At 49.8% G+C, this 16,509-nt stretch overlaps 1 protein-coding gene across 3 annotated transcripts; it reads right to left on the bottom strand.

The window, feature by feature from the left end:
- Positions 1-764: 764 nt before the first annotated feature.
- Positions 765-16,114, bottom strand: QPRT (quinolinate phosphoribosyltransferase). Of its 3 annotated transcripts, XM_055409844.2 has the most exons (5): positions 15,867-16,113; positions 2,733-3,268; positions 1,872-2,003; positions 1,548-1,798; positions 765-1,034 (listed from the first exon to the last, which is right to left on the bottom strand). In XM_055409844.2, the coding sequence occupies exons 1-4, from the start codon at positions 15,877-15,879 to the stop codon at positions 1,580-1,582; spliced, it is 900 nt and encodes a 299-aa protein (XP_055265819.1). In that variant the 5' UTR covers positions 15,880-16,113; the 3' UTR covers positions 765-1,034; positions 1,548-1,579. The 3 variants fall into 3 exon arrangements, with proteins under 3 accessions (XP_055265819.1, XP_055265818.1, XP_055265816.1); XM_055409843.2 differs by lacking the exon at positions 765-1,034 and having other exon boundaries at positions 1,110-1,798; positions 15,867-16,112; XM_055409841.2 differs by lacking the exon at positions 765-1,034 and having other exon boundaries at positions 1,110-2,003; positions 15,867-16,114.
- Positions 16,115-16,509: the final 395 nt, after the last annotated feature.

The following is a 16,509-nucleotide window of genomic DNA, read 5'->3' as shown; positions in this document are numbered from 1 at the left end:
TTCCCATCTGGGGTGAGCTTGATGTTTTCTTGATCTGTTCCTTTCCCATCGCTGGTCCCCAGGGTTGAAAAGGGGGCAGAGGGGTAGAATAGATCCCTTAAGACAGACTGGGATGCCCAGTCTCCCCCTGAAGAAGGAGTCTCTGTGGGTAAGACCTGTTTTTCTCTCCTCCTGGCAAAGGGTGGAGAAGAGAGTAGATTCTGGGAGGGGAGAGGCGACTCTAGACTGAAGCCCTTCCAGAAGGAAGCACCCTGGGGACCATCTAAACCCTTGGGGCCCCTCATGCTCTCGTTCCTCCCAGAGCCACCCAGATGGGTCAGAGAGAGGTTCGAGGTGAGGGTAGGAGTGGCCACACAAATGGGCAAGACCTCAGGGGTGCGTGTGCGAATGTGTGTTTGGGGGGCTGGATTTAGACCCTCTGCTTAGACCTCTGAGTCCTGACCTGGCACGGAATAAAGTTTGATGTCTGAACACGGACCCCCACCCATCCCTTCCTTACTCCCTAACTGACCCTGGCTCTGGTCCTCTCAGAGGCTCAGCAGCTGTGTACCTCTCCCAACTAATGATATCCTAAAAGGGCTTCAGCACCCAATGGGGGTTTCATCTGGAGAAGGATGGGTGGTAGAGTCTGTTGGGGACCCCAAAAGTGAGGAATGAACAGGTTCTCACCTCCAACCAAAGAGATGGTAATAGTAGCCAGAGGCGAAACGTGAAATACTTAGTCATCAGTACAACATGGGCATCAAGCAAGTGTAATATTCCAGCTGGATATCAGACTGGTCCCATATATCCTCAAATATGACACCACTGATCGTAAAACACACATCACGTTGCGTTGCATGCTCTGTCATGTCCGACTCTGCAACCCCATGGACTGTAGCCCACCAAGCTCCTCTGTCCATGAGATTTTCCAGGTAAGAATACTGGAGTGGGTTGCCATTTCCTCCTCCAGGGGATCTTCCCAACCCAGCAATCAAACCCACGTCTCTTGCATATCCTGCATCAGCAGGCAGATTCTTTTACGACTGCACCACCTGAGAAACCCAAAAACACACACACTTACTCAAAAAGGAAACTGTCAAACCAGTCCTTTCTTATTACTTACAATTTCTATTTTATACTTGTTGAAAGAGTTCTTTTGGACTAATTTCCACATAGATCGTTCTCATGTTGTAACTACAAGCCACATGCACAGACCACAAGGGCTACGTGACAACCCATGTCTGTCTGACAGGGACCATTAGACGCTGTTAGTTAAAGGCGACTTCAGTGTGTTGAGGAAAAAAAAAAGTGCATCTTAGAACAGATGAATGATGGCAATTTCTAACATTTACTGAGCATTTACCCTGTGCTAATTATCACCCCAAGAAGTCCGTAAGGTTGATCAGACCCATTTTACAGATTAGGAAACGGAAGTGAGCAGAGGTAAAGTCAGTCCTTCACGGTCCCCCAGGCAGTGCGTGGCAGAGCGGGCCTCAGCACAGTCTAACGCCAGTGTCTTGTTGGCCACTGGACTTAAAGAAACCTCGAGGATCCCATGCAACCACCTTATCCCATTGCCTGGGTATCCTCCTCGGCTTTAGGACCGGTGGGCGTGGGGCACAGGAGTGGCCCCTTCAGCAAACAGCTTGAGGGAGAAATCCAGGGCTGGGGCCGCCTGCGTCAGCATCCCCAAAGAGATGACATCGACGTGGGGCCCACAGAACTGCGGGAGGTTGTCCAGCGTGACGCCCCCGCTGGCCTCCACACTCACACCGGGGAACTGGGCCTTCAGCGTGGCGGCCGTGGGGTGCAGCTCCTGCGGGACACGAACCGGGGAGAGGTGAGAGCCCCCGCCCCGGCCCCTCCCCAGAAAGCCACCCCGGCCTCACCTCAGGCCTGAAGTTGTCCAGCAAGACAAGGTCCGCTCCTGCCTCGGCCGCCTCCACAGCCTCCTGCAGGCTGCTGCACTCCACCTCCACCTTCAGGGCGAAGTCGGCCGCCTGCCGCGCCGCCCGCACCGCCTGCAGGCCCCAGGGGTGACGGTGAGAGCAGGTGGCACCTGGCCCCCCCAGGGCAAGCAAGCTGGGACTGGCACGCGAAAGGCTCCAGACAGATAATGAGCTTGGGGTTCATGGCAACCCACTCCCATATTCTTGCCTCGAGAATCCCGTGGACAGAGGAGCCTGGCGGGCCACAGTCCATGGGGTGGCAAAGAGTCAGACACAACTGAGCGACTAACACTTGGGGTTCAAGAGGAAACCAGGCATGGAAATGGCGTCTTGTACATTGCAACACACACATTAGGTGAAACCACATGAAATTACCATTTTTGTGAGGCTAAAAAAGGCCAGATTCAGCACACTTTGGCATTTGGACCTGAGTTCAATCGACTCAGAATATTAAGACTCGAAGAGGTCTTCAAGCAGTTTCACATAAAGGAAACAGGTCCAGGGAGTTCGAGTGACCTGCCCAAGGTCACAGAGTCATCAGCACTGGGTTCCCAATAGTTCGTCCTTTGCCCTTGAGCATCATACCAACCAGCTGAAGAAGGCTGGAGAAGAAGAAAGTCCAAGCCCTCACTTCACAGATGGAACCTCTGAGGGGTCAAGGAGTCTCACATTCCCCCCCACCCCAGGCCATCACTGTTTCACCAAGGAGTGGCTAGGGGTCCCTGGTAGCAGGGAAGGACTGTGATGGGGGCTGGGGATGGAGCACGGCCAGGGTAGGGGCTCAGCTGGACAGATAGACACCTTTTTCACACCACCGGCTGCCATGACGTGGTTGTCCTTCACCATCACCAGCCCGCCAAGGTCGTAGCGGTGGGCGGCAGCCCCGCCCACCAGGAGCCCGTATTTCTCCACCAGCCGGAAGCCTGGTGTGGTCTTCCTCGTGCCTGCCACATGCCCGGCCCAGCCGGTCCCCCTGGCAGTCTCTACCGCAGCCGCAGCCATGCTGGCAACTCCACTACAGCGGGCCAGCGTGTTCAGGGCCACCCGCTCCCCCAGCAGCAGGCAGTGGGCAGGGCCCCGGACCTCGGCCACCTTGGCCACAGGCACCAGCTTTGATCCCTCAGGGAGGAACCAGGAGACCTGGCAGTTGACTTGGGCAAAGATGGCATCAAAGAAGGGCCTCCCTGCCAGCACCCCCGGGGACTTGGCCCACAGCACCGCCTGCGAGGGGGCTGTCCCCGAGACCAAGGCCACGTAGTTGAGGCCTGGGCAGTCCTCTCGGAGCCAGCTGTCTGCCAGGGCGGCCAGAGTGGCAGGAGGCAGCAGATGCGCCAGGCCTGGGAGGGAAAGAGAGAGAACGGTGTTACATGTTGGCTGCCTTTCTGACAGTCATGTGATGGTCAAAATATTTAACAGCTGACTGAATTGGGCACTAGCCGATCAGGGTGAAGATCTGGGAGTCCTAGGAGAGGGGCTAAGGCATCGGGTAGGACTTGTAAGCTGAACAAGTTTGCCAGATTGACCGAATAAAAATATAGGACACCTAGTTAAATTTATGTATTTATTTATTTTTGGCTGCACAGGGTCTTCATTGCCGTGTGCAATCTTTCTTTATGCAACACGGGGCTACTCTCGAGTTACAGTGTGCGGGCACCACTATGGTGGTTTCTCTTGTTGCAGATCATGGACTCCAGGGTGCTAGGGCTCATGTGAGATCTTCCGGGACCAGGGATTGAACCTGTGTCCCCTGCATTGGCAGGCAGATTCTTAACCACTGAACCACCAGGAAGTCCCCTAGTTAAATTTAAATTTTTGACAAACATCAAAGTTTTCTTTTAGTATAAATATATTCTAGGCAATATTTAGAACATGCTTACTCTTAAAAATTATCTGTCAGTTATCTGAGATTCAAGTTTAACTGAGTGCCCTGTATTGTATCTGGTAAGCCTAGTGCTGGATCAACAGCTATTTGTCAACTATAAGAGACATGCAGCCACCTAAAATGTCATTCTGTGGCTTTTCCATCTGCCTCACGTAGAAGGACGGGTTATTTACTAGCTGAAGCTCCCAGGAGAACGTGAGCTATATGTCTTTCCGATTCCTGTCTTCTCTATAGGACCAAGAATGTTAAAGCTGGAAGTTCAGCTTTTTATAGACGTGGAGACTGATGACCAGAAAGGAAAGGCAAGTCAACCGAGGTCACACAGCAAACTGACAGCAGAGTGAGACTGGCCGGGCCTCAGGGTCACGGGCATCTGTCCTTCACCTTTGCCCTCCAAAACGTGCCTTCTTTCTAGAGATGGAGCTGTATAAGGAGGAAAGAACATGGGGAGATTGTGTTGGAGCCTTTGCTTTTAGAGACAGAGCTTCAGGAGTGTGAACCCTTGAAGTGTTAAGGACAAAGTGATCTCTGAGGTCCTTACTGCTGGTTGGCCGGGGCCCTGTGTCTGTTGAAATGAGTGGGGTGACCACAGAATAGTGCAACATTGCCATCTGTCAGTCAAGAGAAGAACTACAGCCTCGTGGAGGGCACTGTAGATGGACTTAGCTTCAGGTTGGGGGGGGTGACAATTTGATAGCCTGTAAAGGGGGTTGTTTAATTTTGTTTCCCCTACTTTCACTCCAAGTTGAAGATTTTGTGTTTTGGCCACGCCACATGTGGGGATCTTAGTCCCCCCGTCCCCGACCCCAGGAATTTAACCCATACCCCCTGCATTGGGAGCATGGAATTTTAACCACTGGACCACCAGGAAGTCCTGCTCCAAGCTGAAGTTAAGGCCAGATGGTCTGGCTTGCTCTACTCTCAGAAGGTGCATGCCTGCTCAGTCGCTCAGTTGTGTCTGACTCTTTGTGACCCCAAGGACTGTAGCCTGCCAGATTCCTCTGTCCATGGAATTTTCCAGGCAAGAATACTGGAGTGGGTTGCCATCTCCTGCATTGGCAGGTGGATTCTTTACCACTCAGCCATCTGGGAAGCCCAAGGCCCTTCTTTTTCAGCCTTGCTTTCCACAAGCCAAGCACCTGCCCCTCCCCACCCCAGCCACAGATCTCCGTGCTTGCACCCGACCCTCCTTCCCCACATTCTTCCCCACAACTACCCAAGCGGCTTCCCATTGCCTCCTCAGAACCAGCTGTGCCCTGGCCAGGTGCTGGGAACAAAGTCAATGAAAAAGACATAGTGCTGCCTCCACCATTCACGATCCAGCCAGGCAAAAGGCCAGTGAACAAAGAGCAGAGGTGGATGCAAAGGCCCACACTCCAGTCAGACCCAGGTGCCGCGATGTTTACTTTTTAAAGTGAGTTTGAATTTTTGGACTGGTGAGTATCAGATAAACAAACTGTGATGCATGTATACAATGGAATTCGACTTTGCAATGAAAAAAGAGATGAACTACTGATACACCCAACAGGCACACATCTCAAATGTATTATTCTAAGTAAAGAAGCCAAATTCAAAGAACCACATTCTGGGACTTCCCTGGTGGCCCAGTGGTTAAGAATTTGCCTTCCAACGCAGGGGACCCCGAATGCTGCAAGGAATACCCAGCGCAGCGCCTCCCCCCCAAAAGGCGACATGTTATTTGAGTCTATCTATGTAACTATGTTCTGGAAAAAGCAAAATGATGCAACAGAGAACCGGAGAAGGCAATGGCAAGCCACTCCAGTGTTCTTGCCTGGAGAATCCCAGGGACGGGGAAGCCTGGTGGGCTTCCGTCTATGGGGTCACACAGAGTCGGACACGACTGAAGCGACTTAGCAGCAGCAGCAACAGAGAACAGACCAGGGGTTGCCTGAGGGTTGGGGAGGGGCTGGCCACAAAGGGAGCAGCACCCAGTTTGGGGATGTGATTGAACTAGCCTAGATTTTGTCTGTGATGGTGGCTACAATACTGATGCATTTGTCATGACTCATAGAAGTTGACACAGGAAAGGGTGAATTTTACTGTCTGTGGTTATACCTCATTAAACCCGACTTTAAAAATCAAACCGTAAAAACGGAAATTTAAGTGGATCGCTCCCCTGCTTAAAGCCTCACTTTCATTGTATCAGTGCCAGCTCTCTTGACTTCTTTCCGTTTTTCAGTTATTCTTTGGACAAATCCTTGCTGAGCACTTGCTCTGTGCCAGGTACTAACTGCTGGGTAGCAGAATGGGCAGCTGTTTCTCTTAGCTTTCTGGCCTTCGCCTGTGCCAGTCTAAGGTTGTTCCTGCACCCTGAAGTCCCTTTCCTCACACCTCTCAGTCCTCTTCAGATCGTCCCTTAGACATCACTTCCTTGGCCGGGGGCTCTCAACGACCCCCTAAACCAGGTCACGTGCTCACCCAGCTCCTTGTTCATCCATCAGTGTCAACTTCTGCTGGTGTTTTCTCTCTGGGGCCAAGAGGTCCACTGAGTTTTCTGCTAGAGCCCAAGTGCCTGGCATGCTGACTCAAACACGTGTGTGGCTTGTATATTGACAATTTCATATTATTTTTAAAAATTATTTATTTATTTTTGGCTGCACTGGCTTTTAGTTGCTGCAAAGGCTTTTCTCTGCTGCAAAGGCTTTTCTCTAGCTGTGCCTCAGAGGCTTCTCATTGCAGTGGCCTCTCTTGGTGCGGAGTATGAGCTTCAGGGCGGTGGGCTTCAATAGTTGTGGCCTGAGGACTTAATTGCCCCCAAGGAATGTGGAATCTTCCCAGATGAGAGATCAAACTCGTCGTGTCTCCTGCATTGGCAGGCAGATTCTTAACCACTGGACCACCAAGGAAGTCCAATTTCACATTATTTTTATCTTTTGGTCATGCGAAAGGCATGTGGGATCTTAATTCCCCCACCGGGGATCAAAATTGCACCCCATTGGCAGTGCCTAGTCTTAACCACTGGACCACCAGGGAAGTCCCCTTATATTGTTTAGTTTAAAACTAAGTGTTTGATGATACTTATCTGAGCAGAGAGGTGGCACAGTGGAAGGAATCAGAGCCCAGACTCCAGGACCACTCAGTATGGGTTCCAATACTGTTTCTATTACATTTAGCTAAGTGATCCTGGGCAGGTGGCTCTACCTTTCAGGGGACCTTCTGTGTCCCAACTGTAATGGGAATAACACTGATAACCCCATAGACTTGTTATGAAAATTCAGGGAGTTTATATTTCTAACACCCTCAAGAACACAAAGGAAATTCAACTCTGAATATTCACTGGAAGCACTGATGTTAAAGCTCCAATACTTTGGCCACAGGATGTGAAGAGCTGACTCACTGGAAAAGACCCTGATGCTGGGAAAGATTGAAGGCGGGAGGAGAAGGGGGCGACAGAGGATGAGATGGTTGGACGACATCACTGATTCAATGGACATGAGTTTGTGCAAGCTCTGGGAGATGCTGAAGGATGGGGAAGCCTGGCGTGCTGCAGTCCATGGGGTTGCAGAGTCAGACACGACTGAGTGACTGAACAACAGCAGGAACACTGGCACACAGTAGGTGTGTTTGCTGATGGGGTGAATGAAGCATTTACCAAGAACGAAGAGGAAGAAATGACTAAACGTCCCTGAGGAAGCGGGGAGTTTTAGTGGTCTTAAAGGATGAGTCATGTTTGCCAGGCAGGGGTGAGGGGGTGGGAGGGAGGAAGGGCAAGACACTTCGCACTAAAAGAGCAAGTGTTCAACGTTCAGAAGCAAGAAGATAAAGGAGGTGAGGGAGGGCTGTGGCAGATTCATGGGAGGAATGTCTCGAGGTTGAGGCCAGAGTGGAAAAGGGGCTAAACCAATTAGCTGAGAACTTTGGACAAATCCTGGGCGCCATCATAGAATTTTAAAGGAAGGAATGGTATGATTATGACTTAGTTCTAAAAAGGTCACTTCAGCCATCAACTGGAGATGGGTTGGGAGGCAAAAGGAGGCTGGGGCAACTGGGCAGACAGAAAGTGAGGAAGCCCTGAACTGGGCAGAAACCAATGGAAGAGCCGGGTGGTGTGGGGCAAATGGAAGATTGTTTCTGAGACAGAAGCCACATGGTCACGGGAAGTGAGGGATGGGGGAGGGAAGTTGAGAAAGGAGGGCCCTCCCCCTGGGTTGCACATCGGAATCCCCTGGGAGCTTTCCAGACTCTGCTGCTCAGGTCCATCCCAGATCAATCGAATCAAAATCTTTCCAGGGTGGTTCCCATGCACCCAAGTTTTGGAAATGCTCCCCGTGGGATTCAGATGCACAGAAAGGTTAAGAACCAGTGCTCACACAAGACCACCTGTTGTATACCTTGGTTTATATGAAACATCCAGAAAAGGCGAATGGAGAGAGACAAGACATCAGATGAGTGATTGGGGCCAAAAATTAAACAACATGGGATCTTACTGGGGTGGTGGAAATGGTCTGGTGATGGTGGCATAACTTGGTAAATTTACCAAGAAGCTTTTAATTGTTGTTTACTTAAATAAAAACAAGAACCAACACTCTGCCAAAAGGCAGGAATCATTTTGCAACCCTAGTACCCCAGTGGATCCAGGGATTGGATCAAAAGCCAACATCAAGAGGAAAGTCAACAAGATACTGGGCACTCCGGACAGAACACCCCACAACCTGTGGAATACTCTTGCCAAAACAGCTGAACCAGAGTCAGATCACACTTCTAATGCAACCACCAATTCACAAGAACACCAGAAGACAGAAGAACGCGTTAAACCATACCACTGGGATACAGCCAGCCAAATTCAGACCACAGGAAACTCTCCAGAAGATAGCCCAATTTCTTCTACGTGCATGCGTGCTAAGTCATTTCAGTTGTGTCTGTCTCTTTGGAGCCCTGTGGACTATAGCGCACCAGGCTCCTGTGTCCATGGGATTCTCCAGGCAAGAATACTGGAGTGGGTTACCATACCCTCCCCCAGAGGATTTTCCCAACCCCAGGATCCAACCTGAGTCTCTTACCATCTCCTGCAATGGCCAGAGTGTTCTTTACCACTAGCGCCGCCCATACATTGCAAGGAAAACCAAAGATTAAAAGAATCTAAACCACATACTAACCAGTCACAGTGGATCTTATTTGGATCCTACTTCAAACAAATTGAAATCAAATTAGAACATTTACGAAACAGTTGAAAATCTGAACACTGACTGGGTATTTGGTAACATTAAGGAAATATTTTTTTGAAGCTGGTTATGGTTGTGATACAAAAAAAAAATTATATTTTAAAAACAATTTAAAAATAACAAAATACTGAGATATTTATGTACGGAAATATTTGAGAGCTGGGTTTCCTTTAAGATAGTCTTGGAAGTTAGAAATTAGAGGGTATGAAATTAAAGGGTAAAAAATAAATAAATAAAAAAGAAACTAAAGGGTATGGGCACTTCCCTGGAAGTCCAGTGGTTAAGATGCCATCCTTTCACCGCAAGGGGAACAGGTTCAATCCCTGATCAAGGAACTAAGAGCCTACATGTGGAGTGGCACCGCCAAAAAAAAAGTGTGGTGGGACTGGATTGGCCAAAAGTTGGTGGTTGTTGAAGCTGGATGATGGGTATGTGAGAATTCATTATACTTTTCTGTCTACCTTGTGTACATTTGAAATTTCTCTATAATGAAAAATAAAACAAATAGATAAAAAGGGAAAGGAGAGAAAGGACCTTTGCTTAGGATAAGGTCAAGGAAAGTTTTTGGGAGGATGAATAGAGCAGTGATTCTCAACCTTGGCTACACAATGGAATTATCCAGAGAGCTGTGCCAAATGTATATAATGTTTGGACCCCACCCCCAGAGAGTCTAATGTAACTGGTCTGGAATGTGGTAACTTAATTCTAACTCATAACAGAATTGAGAGCTTCTGAATAATAGGACGAGAAACTGTGTGACTACTATACCTTGGTGAGTACCAGATGCCTGGCACTTGCTGTATATATGTGTAGTGTGCTGTGCTTCGTCGCTGTCTTTGCGACCCCATGGACTGTAGCCCGCCAGGTTCCTCTGTCCATGGGGATTCTCCAGGCAAGAATACTGGAGTGGGTTGCTATGCCCTTCTCCAGGGGATCTTCCCAACCCAGGGATCGAACCCAGGTCTCCCGCATTGCAGGTGGATTCTTTATCGACTGAGCCACCAGGGAAGCCCAAGAATACTGGAGTGGGTAGCCTATCCTTTCTCCAGGGGAACTTCCTGACCCAGGAATCAAACCGAGGTCTCCTGCATTGCAGGCAGATTCTTTAACCAGCTGAGCTACCTGGGAAGCCTATATATGTATATATACACAAAGTCACAAATCCTACCTACTGCCCTTCTTCATGGTAGAGGTCACTAAGACAGAGAACCTAGGTTCAGAAATGCAAAGGGAAATTACCTAAAGAACAGAGCTAGAAAATGGGACTTCCCTGGTGGTCCACTGGTTAGTACTCTGTGCTTTCACTGCACAGGGCTTGGTTTCAATCCCTGGTTGGGGAACTAAGATCCCGTAGGCCATGCATTCCAGCAAAAAAAAAAAAAAATTAGAAGAAAAGAAAATTACCAACATGGACCCTGGTCTTCCCTGTCCAAAGAAGGTAGTTTTAGTTTTAGAACCACACTGCCTCCTCCAGCAGGGGTTACTGTCTGGATGTCTTAGGCAAGATCAGCTATTGTAAATGCAGAATGTTCCTGAAAAACAAATACATACATCTGGATTTCTTTAAGCCCCAACTCTCTTGTGCATTTCGAACAACAGAAATTCCTGTGGGGAGCTTTGAAAATAAGGCTTTCCTAATTAGCTGCTGAAGCTGAAAGGAACTGCACAAGAGAAGCAGGCTGTTTTTGCAGCTGCCTGAGCAGAAGTTGCAGGACTGAGGAAACAGCTGTAAGCCCTGTCTGTCCCCTTTTTATCCTCGCTGTTGTTCTATGTAAATAGTCTCTCAAGACACCTGGACTTCAAAGATTATAGTGTGACCCTGTGAGGTATCACCTTGATCTCTCAAGGAAATACTTTCTTCATTGGTTATCCCAGAATTTTTGTTAATATTGGCATCTCTAGGACTCCCCTGATAGTACAGTGTTAAGACTCTGTGCTTCCACTGCAGGGGGAAAGGATTCGAAAAACTGGTGTCTCTATTTTTGAGGGAATCTGAAGCATCTGGGTCGGGGGTGGAGGTTGGGGCTTCCTAGGTGGCGCTAGATGTAAAGAATCCCCCTGCCTCTTGATGGACGCAAGAGATGAGGGTTCGATCCCTAAGTCAGGAAGATCTCCTGGTGGAGGAAATGGCAACCCACTTGAGTATTCTTGTCTGGGAAATCCCATGGAAAGAGAAGCCCGGGCAGGCTCCAATCCATGGGGTCACAAAGAGTCAGACACGACTGAACTGACAGCATGCACACACACAAAGCATCTGGGGAAATTTCCTGCATTTCTCTCTTTACAAATCATGTAAAAACATGCAGATAAACTGAAGACTCTGGCAGATTATTTGAAGATTCCTCCTCCCTGCCCCCCACCACTGGCACTTTTGTGATTCTGGATTCTGGATTGTTGACTGATTTTTTAAAAAACTTTCCTCATTCTTTCCTTTGGCTGCATCAGGCCTAATCGCGCTGGGTCTTAATTACGGCAGCGCTTGCTGTCTTCTGCTGTAGCACACAAACCTCTCTGTTGGTGTATAGGCTCTGGAAAGCTTGGCTCTGTAGTTGTGGCAAACGGGCTCAGTTGCTCCAACGGATGTGGGATTTTAGTTTCCCGACCAGGGATCAAACCAGCGTCCCAGGCATTCCAAGGTGGATTCTTAACCACTGGACCACCAGGGAATCCCTGTTAACCGATTTTTCTATGTTGCCCTAACTGACCAGTGGCTTGGTACCAAGAGGGAATGGGCTAGAATCAGAGCTCCCATCCCTGCATCTTTCCTTCAACCATGTAATAAGCACTTGATCATGCTTTTGATGAACCGGCACAAAGGCAGGTTCTGCAAATACAAGTAAGACAAATGCCACAAGTTTTTGTTCTTAATTTGATGTGTGACCGGGTGTAACCATGTGTAACCCTGTGGCCTGTGCTTGGAACAACAGTGACTTCTATGAGGCTGACAAAACGTTCCAGCTAAAAGCAACTGATGATGGTTTTCCCCAACTGACTGGAAAAAAAATTTAAATAGATGTCAGTTTTAAAGGTTTTGCATTTATCGGTTTTTCTTAAAACTCTGGTCCCTGCTACCACTTGTCTATAATAGAATCTGAAGTGACATCGTGTATAACAGCTAACACTATGATCCTTCCCAAGCCCTGTCCCAAGCATTTTCTACATATTAATACATTTAATCCTCCCAACAACACTCATAAGGTAGGTACTATTATTATCCCCCTTTTACAGATAAGGAAACTGAGGCACTGAATAAGAAAGTAATTTGCCCAAAGTTCACACAGCTCCAAAGTGTGTGAAGGCAGGATAAGTCTAGGCAGGCTGACCCCAGAGTCCCCTCACTTATCCCACCTTATCACATAATTCACTAAATTATTTTTTAATTATTATATATTTATTATATCACTATTCACAGAATTCTACAAGCCAACCCAGGGATCCAGCATTCTGTCCCTGGTGCAGTAAGAATAGCCTGGATAGGGGGCAGGGGCGGAGTTGGTTGGAAATGCCTGATTTGAATCCCAGTTCCATCACCTACATGCTGGGTGACCTTAGGCAATTTCCTAAGCTCTCTGAGAGTCAGTTGCATGAAAAAAGCACAGGGTTTACAACGGAGAGGAAATGGGTGGTTCACGTTAAGGCCCTGAGCCTACGCCCACCCAGCTGGTGTCTTTGAACCCAGGTGTCTGACTCTGGCAGCTTTGTTCTCCCATCTATTTATTTGTTGATCCATTTGGCAAACACCAGATGGAGACAGAGGCTGGTTAGCACCCCGGCTTCCAGATAAAAGTTTTCTTTTCCCCTTCTCTCCCGAGAGAGGCGAAATGACCTCCAAAGAGAGCCAAAGGGGATTGCCCGTCACACAAGTGGTAAAGCAATCTGCAGGGCTTCAGACAAAGAGAGAAGACCTGTTGTCAAGGAGAGAGCAGTAAGAGGAGGCTGGCTCTGAGAATAGGCCGGGGCTGGATGGGCAGAGGAAGGCCTGAGGCTTATGGAGCTGAAGGTGCGCATGGTGAGAGAGAGGGCTGAGTGGGAGGAAGGGGCCAGACTGAGCAGGCCCTGAATAACAGGAAACAGGGTCTCACTTAACAGGCAATGGCAAATCCATCAAACTTCTGATCTGAAGTCACATGATGAAAAATGCACTTTTAAGTTTCCATGTGCAAGTTGTACTTAGGATTCTTTTTTTTTTTTTTAAGATTTTTAAAAATATTTATTTAAATAAATGCTGTGCCAGGTCTTAGTTGCAGCCGCCACCCCCACCCCCCTCCCCCAGGATCTTTGATCTTCACTGTGACAAGCGAGATCTTTTTAGTTTTGGCATGTGGGATATTTAGCCGTGGTGTGTGGGATCTAGTTCCCTGACCAGGGATCATACCTAGGCTCCCTACATTGGGAGCCTAGAGTCTTAGCCATTGGACCACCTGGGAAGTCTCACGCCTAGGGTTCTTGAAAGATGTAATGTGCTTAGTCTCTCAGATGTGTCCGACTCTGCAACTGCATGGACTGTAGCCCGCCAGATTCCTCTGTCCATGGAATTCTCCAGGCAAGAACACTGGAGTGGGTTGTCACGCCCTCCTCCAGGAGATCCTCCCAACCGAGGGATCGAACCCAGGTCTCCCACACTGCAGGCAGATTCTTTACTGTCTGAGCCACCAGGGAAGCCCTGAAAGATATAAGTTGGAAGGCTATTGCAACAGCCTAGGCAAGGAAGCAGCGAACCAAGATAAAGGGTAAAGGGAGAGCATCTGTTTACAGGGACTGCCTCCTGCACTCCACACCCCAGACCTGGGATTCCCCCCTGCTCACACCTTGGCCACCAGCCTGCCATCTGCTGCTTCTTCTTCTTTTAAAATGTGGCTGTGCCAGGTGTTGGTCATTGCAGTGTGCAGGATCTTTAGTTGCAGTATGCAGGATCTTGTTCCCTGACCAGGGACCGAACCAAGGTCCCCTGCATTGGGAGCACAGAGTCTTGGCCACTGGACCACCAGGGAAGTCCCAGCCTGCCATCTGCTTTTGGCCCAACTCTGTCCTTGCCCCTCCTCTCCTCCACGTCCCCAGCCTTTGCCTCACCCCACTGATCTGACTACTCCCTCCTACCTTAACTCCCGGTCAGTGATCTCAGCACCAACCCTTCTGGCTTGGCCCGGAGTTAAACACGAGTGTCATCACATGCATGAAGGCCACCACTCAGAGGAAGGCTCCCCCAGAGGGAGGCGGGACCAGAAAGATGTGGAGGTAAATCCATAGGACACAGCAACTGTCTGGATATTGGGGTTCAAGGGATAGAGAGCTGTCAAAGGTGACCCTGATGTTTCCGGTCTGAGTGGGAAGCTGACGAGACATGAACGGAAATGGAGCTGGTGGCACCAGAGGAGTTTGAGTTGACACACCAAGCACATATCCCCAAAATGCAACTGGAAGCTGGGGTGGTCTCGGAGCTGGAGAGATGATTGTGAGGACCCAACACCGTCACCAGTGTAACTGCACTGAGTGATTTCTGTACCAGGCGCCTGACGTGTATTATCTCATTTAATCCTCACCACAACCCGAGGGTAGGCACTGTTTTCACTTGACCCAATGAGGAAACCAAGGCACAGCAAGGCTAAGCATCTTGTTCAAGGTCACAAAACCATCTGGTGGCAGGAATGGGACCTGAACCCAAGCTCTAACTCTGAGATCACTTCTTTAATAATAAAAATAATAATTTGTTTATTTATTTACTTAATTTTGGTTGTGTGGGTCTTTGCTGCTGCACACCAGCTTTCTATAGTTGCAGTGAGCGGGGGGCTACTCTTGCTTGCAGTGCAGTGGCTTCTCTTGTCGGGAGCACAGCTTCTAGGCCCACGGACTTCAGTAGCTGCAGAACAAAGGCTCAGTAGCTACGGGCACACAGAGTTTAGGAGCTCGCAGCATGTGGGATCTTCCCGGACCAGGGATCAAACCCGTGTCTGCCTGCATTGGCAAGCGGATTTCTATCCACTATACCATCAGGGAAGTCCTCTGAGATAATTTCTAAACTAAGAACTGATCTTGACCCCCCAAGAGCTGGTTCCACGGCCAAGCCAGAGGGGCCCGGTGTGGGCCCTGAAGAAGCATCGGACCAGGAGAGGGAGGCCAGAGCTGGGGAAGGAGAAGCCTGGGGAGGGGACTGTGAAGCTGCAGGGAGCCCTCCATGTTCCTGTCACTCCCTGCCCCCATCCCCAACCTGGGATCAGGAAACTATTAATAGTGTTATCATTTTGCAGATACAAGGAAATGGGGCCCTGAGACCTCAAGTGACTGGCTCAAGGTCACACAGCCTATTCCTGGTGGAGCTTGGATTCGAACAGGAGGCTGTTTGACTCCAAAGCCTGGCCTGTACCATCCTGCATCCAGCCTCCTCTGGGTATCACTCCTCACATGCCTACAAATCCCAGGACTCACAGGACTCAGGCCCCCTCCCCCGCCCTCGTGGTTCATGGGACAGGACTTTGCCTCACTCTCCAGAGTTGTTAGCAAGGGGCAAAGTCCAGAGCTGCTCCAGCCTCCCACTACCCTGCACCTTCAGCACCCCCAAAGATGTGGCCACTTCCAGGCCATCCCTGAATTTCCCAGAGCTCAAGCCCCTTTCTTCCCCAGAGCTCAACTGGGGACCCGTGGTGGAGAGAGAAACAAGAGTGAGAACAGGCCTTTGAAGGACAGAAAGGAGAGCTTGGGTTCAGAGAGGCTGGAGGAAGATGGGTAGGTAAGAGAGTAGCTGGGGACCAGCGGAGACTCGATCTTGGAGGAGGGAGGCTGGGGACAGAGGCGAGATGGAATGCGGGGATGGGCAGCAGAGGGGCAGAGGGTGGTGCAGGGACACGGGGAGAGAGGTCTGGGAGGCTTCTTTACCTTCAGGGTCCATGAGAGCTTGGAGCTGGCCGACTGGTGTGTCCACTACTGGATCCAATGTTTGGAGAGGCCAGAGGCTGGGGGTGGGGCTGCCGGAGGGAGGTGGGTGGGGCGGTCTGGCCAGCCCCCTCACCCCACCAGAGCCCTGCCCCTGTCTGGGGCTCCCTCCTGCCTCCAGGACACTCAGCTGCAATAGCTCAGAAATCTTCTCCTCTTTGAACGGAGGGTTCCTATTCTTGCCAGTCACCAGTCTCCCAGGCTCTGCCCCAGGCTGTGCTCTCTCCGAGGGCTGGAGAGCCTTTTTATAAAAAAAATAATAATAATTTTATTTATTTATTTTTGGCCGTGCTGGGTCTTCGTTGCTGCACTGGCTTTTCTCGAGTTGCAGTGAGCGGGGTCTAGTCTCTAGTTTCACCGCATGGGCTTCTCGTTGCGGTGGCTTCTCTTGTTGCGGAGCTCAGGCTCTAGGGCATGTGGGCTCAATTGTTGTGGTACATGGGCTTAGTTGCTCCTCCCCGTGTGGGATCTTCCCAGATCTGGGATCAAACCCGTGTCTCCTGCATTGGCAGGTGGGTTCTTTATTAATACCCTTGAGCCACCAGGGAAGCCCCTGGAGAGCCTTTCTGATGGTGCACTGGGGAGA

This window comes from Moschus berezovskii, chromosome 27 (genome assembly GCF_049115385.1).
Source record: "Moschus berezovskii isolate FMDL1 chromosome 27, NW_MosBer_1.0, whole genome shotgun sequence".
In the NCBI taxonomy this organism is placed as follows: Eukaryota; Metazoa; Chordata; class Mammalia; order Artiodactyla; family Moschidae; genus Moschus; species Moschus berezovskii.
This window is presented reverse-complemented; position numbering and strand designations above follow the sequence as displayed.